Source organism: Sardina pilchardus, chromosome 20 (assembly GCF_963854185.1).
Source record: "Sardina pilchardus chromosome 20, fSarPil1.1, whole genome shotgun sequence".
NCBI classification, from domain to species: Eukaryota; Metazoa; Chordata; class Actinopteri; order Clupeiformes; family Clupeidae; genus Sardina; species Sardina pilchardus.
This window is the reverse complement of record NC_085013.1, coordinates 31421068-31426067: the sequence shown is the minus strand read 5'-3', so window position 1 is coordinate 31426067 and position 5000 is coordinate 31421068. Positions and strand designations below refer to the sequence as shown.

General features: G+C 44.1%; 1 protein-coding gene across 1 annotated transcript in view; it reads right to left on the bottom strand.

Annotated features, from left to right (window-relative positions):
• The window catches only part of nt5c1ab (5'-nucleotidase, cytosolic IAb), an 11025-nt gene extending 9600 nt beyond the window's left edge, over positions 1-1425 (bottom strand). Inside the window, exon 1 of the mRNA XM_062523170.1 lies at positions 1325-1425. Within this exon, the coding sequence (XP_062379154.1) occupies positions 1325-1402 (78 nt within the window). The 5' untranslated portion in view covers positions 1403-1425. The remainder of the gene's footprint in view (positions 1-1324) is intronic.
• Between the last annotated feature and the right edge of the window lie 3575 nt (positions 1426-5000).

The following is a 5000-nucleotide window of genomic DNA, read 5'->3' as shown; positions in this document are numbered from 1 at the left end:
GTGTGTGTGTGTGTGTGTGTGTGTGTGTGTGTGTGTGTGAAATTGTCCAAACTGTACACCAACAGAAATGGGCACACAAGAGTATACCTTCAACACACGAGATGTTGCGTGCACCCTACTTGTTCTTTTTTACATATTTCTTTTGAGTGATATTAGAGATTGAGGACTCAGTTTCCACACACATAAAACCACATGGATAAAACCGCTCAAACAAACGCAGAATTCGAGCTGCATCGTGTATGTTGTGGCGTCATTGAAGGGCGTATTAATCTGAGTCCTCGTTCACACCGCTACTTACGAACTTGGCGTTGCTCTTCGCTTTCTTCACGCTCAGCGCCGTGCTGCTGCTTTTCATGGTGCCCGGTGGCACGCGCAGGTATGGGAGCGGTGCGGAGCTGTTGGCGGGCAGGTGGATCTACAGCCGCTCGAGCGCGACCCGTGACACCGTCAAGCACCTCAGATAGCAACGATTGTGACGCAATCAACACCATCAAAGGAATCTCGCAAGCAAGCGCCAGTCCTCCCAGAGTTTCATGCAGGCCTACAAATATATAATAACACGCTTCCATCCTTACACCGTGTCCTAACCGAACGCGACGCGAGCGAACATTAGCGATAAAATCCGTTGAATTCCATTGTTTTCAATTGGAGTGTCCTGACTGGAAGCGACGCGAGCAGCACAACGTTTTGAGAGAACTTTTGTCGGATGCCCCGTTTCTATTTTCTTTTTGTCGCTCGCATTGGATCCGGTTAGGACAAGGTGTTAAGCACTATACTGAAGGCTATACCTGTAAGCCTATACCTGTCCAGGAACTAAATTAGCAATACAACCTGTTGCAATATTTGCTACAAGCTGCACAATGCATCTCTAGTTTCTATGCAATAACGTGTTTTGTGAACTGTCCCTGTTGACAAATACATTCCAATTAGAGTTTGACTCACTGAATACAAGCATTTAATTGGCCCTGTTGCGTTAAGGCGTGGATAGCCCACTGGCAACATCAGGACAGGTGATGATACAGTAGCCTACTGCATTTGGCTCGATCCCAAACTTTCATCCAGATGACATTACGCCGTTATTACATGAAGCTCTTTACATACTCCTCCCCATACAGCTGGTAGACACATGATGGAGCAACTTCACAGTTCTTCACCACACACACACACACACACACACACACACACACACACACACACGCTAGTATGGCTGGTCTTGCTGTCACCCATTGCGCAGAGCCTACGCGCTTACGACCACATTGAAAACGAGAGAAACGTACAGTAGATGTCCGTTCTCTCGCCTGCACGCTCTGGGTTAACAACTCACCGAGCGCGGTCTTCGGCGCGGGGAGGAAATAGTCCGAGTCCCGTTGGTGTCCAGCCGAGTCCGGTTCACTTCGTTCATTGCCGCGTCTGGATGTTCGTGTGTTGTCACGACCCACCTGATATCCCACTATCACTCTCTCTCTCTCTCTCTCTCTCTCCCTCTCTCCCTGTCTTTCTGTTGCCTCTATCTCGCTGTCTTCTGTTTTTCTTAATTCCACTGCAAAGCTCAGCCTCGCATTTTCTCCCCAAACACACAGTGTTTCCCCGCGAGATGCTGGAGGCAGAGGGAGAGGAGAGGAGAGGAGAGGAGAGGAGGAGGGGGTGAAGCTTGGAAACGGAGGCAGGATGCAGAAGTCGATATTCCTCAAAGGCAAATGTCTCTCTCTCACACAGACACACAGACACACACAGACACACACACACACACACACACACACACACACACACACACACACACACATGCTCTCTTTGCCCAATTCAATCACTGTTCTGGTGGCTGTGTCCCTGTGTTTTGTCCCTTGAGTGTTAACCCTTTCATGTCTGTGTGTGTGTGTGTGTGTGTGTGTGTCATAAACACCCCAAATGCTCCATGACCATGCTGCGTTTGGGCTGTGTGTGTGTGTGATAGGCAAAGAGCATACTATCAGAGAATGTCTAATAAGGGGAGACCTGCCACTGTCGTTATACTTCCGGTTTTGAAATGGTTGCAGTTCCACGCTGGTTCCATTAGAGGCGCTCACATTTGGAGTGCAGAATGCATGGAGGTCTATGGAGCAATACCCCTCAAAATCCACTTTTCTCAAAATATACATTTTTGTCAATTAATTTGAATGTTGTTTTCGAAAGGGGATGCAAAGAAATTACGTATTGCGTGGTGTTTGATTTTTTAGAGTCACTTGTTTGCTTTAAAACGTCTTTTAAAATGTAAATGACGTCATACACTCAAGCTTCATTAGCAGAATGCTAGCGTGGTATGGGCAACAACAACTCAACCTGTAAGAAATCGGAAGGACATAAGTACTCGTTCATTCAACTTTTGACCTATAACCTATGTTGAACTTGCAAAAACTACAATCAAATCTGAGATCTCTCAACGACAATTGGGTGAAAGAGCCAAATTTAGCCGTCTAGCTCCATAGGCTCCCATTCATTCTGCACTCAGGCGACCGCCCCCAGTGGAATTTTGGTGGAACTGCAACCAAAAGTCGTTACAATGGGACTTTATAGCGAGTGGCAAGGCTCTCCGTAGACGGGCTCTGGTACAGCATAGCATATAGCTAGTGGGTTATATAGCTAGTGGGTCATATAGCTAGCGGGTCATATAGCATAGCTAGCAGGTTATATAGCTAGTGGGTCATATAGCTAGTGGGTTATATAGCTAGAGGGTCATATAGCTAGCGGGTCATATAGCATATAGCTAGTGGGTCACATAGCTAGTGGGTTATATAGCTAGTGGGTCATATAGCTAGTGGGTTATATAGCTAGTGGGTCATATAGCTAGCGGGTCATATAGCATATAGCTAGTGGGTCATATAGCTAGCGGGTCATATAGCATATAGCTAGTGGGTCATATAGCTAGTGGGTTATATAGCTAGTGGGTCATATAGCTAGCGGGTCATATAGCTAGTGGGTTATATAGCTAGTGGGTCATATAGCTAGTGGGTCATATAGCTAGTAGGTTATATAGCTAGCGGGTCATATAGCATATAGCTAGTGGGTCATATAGCTAGTGGGTTATATAACTAGTAGGTCATATAGCTAGCGGGTCATATAGCATATAGCTAGTGGGTTATATAGCTAGTGGGTCATATAGCTAGTAGGTCATATAGCTAGCGGGTCATATAGATAGATAGATAGATAGATAGATAGATAGCCTACTTTATTGATCCCCAAGGGGAAATCATATAGCATATAGCTAGTGGGTTATATATTCTAGGGTTATACGATATACAGTATGTCTGCCACTACGATACCTTTTGTCAGACACGCCGCTATTCCAACATGGTGTTATTCCACCATGCTACCAATCGGACACATTTTAGTACCGCCATTCCGACAGTCTACCAGAGCGTGTAGAGTTTTGACCTATTGAGCCGTCGGGCGCAGGAAGCTGTGTGTAGAGTTTTGACCTAATGACCAAATTGTGCAGAAGGTGTGTGTGTGGAGTTTTGACCTAATGAGCAAATTGTGCAGAAGGTGTGTAAGCAATAGGTAAAGCAGTTGTCCTCAGCAATGTGTGATGAGCGATATCTCTATGATATGAGAAACTGATTACAGTCAGAACTTGGCTCATATGTGTGTGTGTGTGTGTGTGTGTGTGTGTGTGTGTAAAAATAAATCCATTTATTGGCAGAAAAGGATGAACTAAAATGGCTTGATAATTCCAGAAATATTCCAAACTATAAATGAACGTTAACTCTTTCTAATCCACACTATTGTAAACAATAAGAAAAGTGTAAAAGGTGTGAAATAATATTTGCAAACCACAGTCACCTGACCGACATTTGTGTTGCCTATTGCTCACCAAAGCCCAATGCCCTGTGTGTGTGTGTGTTCTTGGGGGGACTTAAACAGCTTTGTGTGTGTGTGTGTTCTTGGGGGGACTTTTGCAGCTTTGTGTGTGTGTGTGTGTGTGTGTGTGTTCTTGGGGGGACTTTAGCAGCTTGCGTGTGTGTGTGTGTGTGTGTGTGTGTGACGACAACCGTGTGCAGTCATTGTTAATAAATTATTCTTTATGATCTAAACAGAAAATGAGCCAATGAGGTTGAGTTAGAGGAAATAGTAAATAGCATCATTTTTCTTAGTTTTTTGATTGCTTTGATGCAGCACTCGACTCAAACTCCACATTTTTGAAAACAGTTGAAAACACGCAGGCCCAAACACTGGCACTCATCCTCAAAATGGCACTTTTTGTTTGCAAGAGGCTCGAACTGCCACAACATGTAAAATATGCAACAAAAGCACATTTGTCTTCAAACAATACAACTTGCAAACAAGTGTATGAGCTCTTCCAATCAACCATGACACAGTGCACAGTACAAAATATTCACACTGAGTGCTTGTCATTGGTCATTTGGCCTCTCACTGTATAGCTGTCATACCAGTGCCATTTCTTGTCAAACTTGCCTCCTTGCAAAGCATTATATCCAGAGTAAAAAATGCTTTGCTACCAATTTCATTGATTCCATTCCACTGAATCTTTTTTTCAAACCATTTGCAACAGGTGTCTTCTGCTCTGCTGAGACAGTGATGAGGAAAACCGGGTGGATCCCATGAAACCAAAAAACATAGTAAAACCGCATGGTCAAATACATAACCCATCCCAAACATAACCCATCCCAAACGTAACATAACCCAAACATAACCCATCCCAAACATAACATGACCCAAACATAACCCATCCCAAACATAACATAACCCAAACATAACCCATCCCAAACATAACATGACCCAAACATAACCCATCCCAATCATAACCCATCCCAAACATAACCCATCCCAAACATAACATAACCCAAACATAGCCCATCCCAAACATAACATAACCCAAACATAACATGACCCAAACATAACCCATCCCAATCATAACCCATCCCAAACATAACCCATCTCAAACATAACCCATCCCAAACATAACATAACCCAAACATAACCCATCCCAAACATAACATAACCCA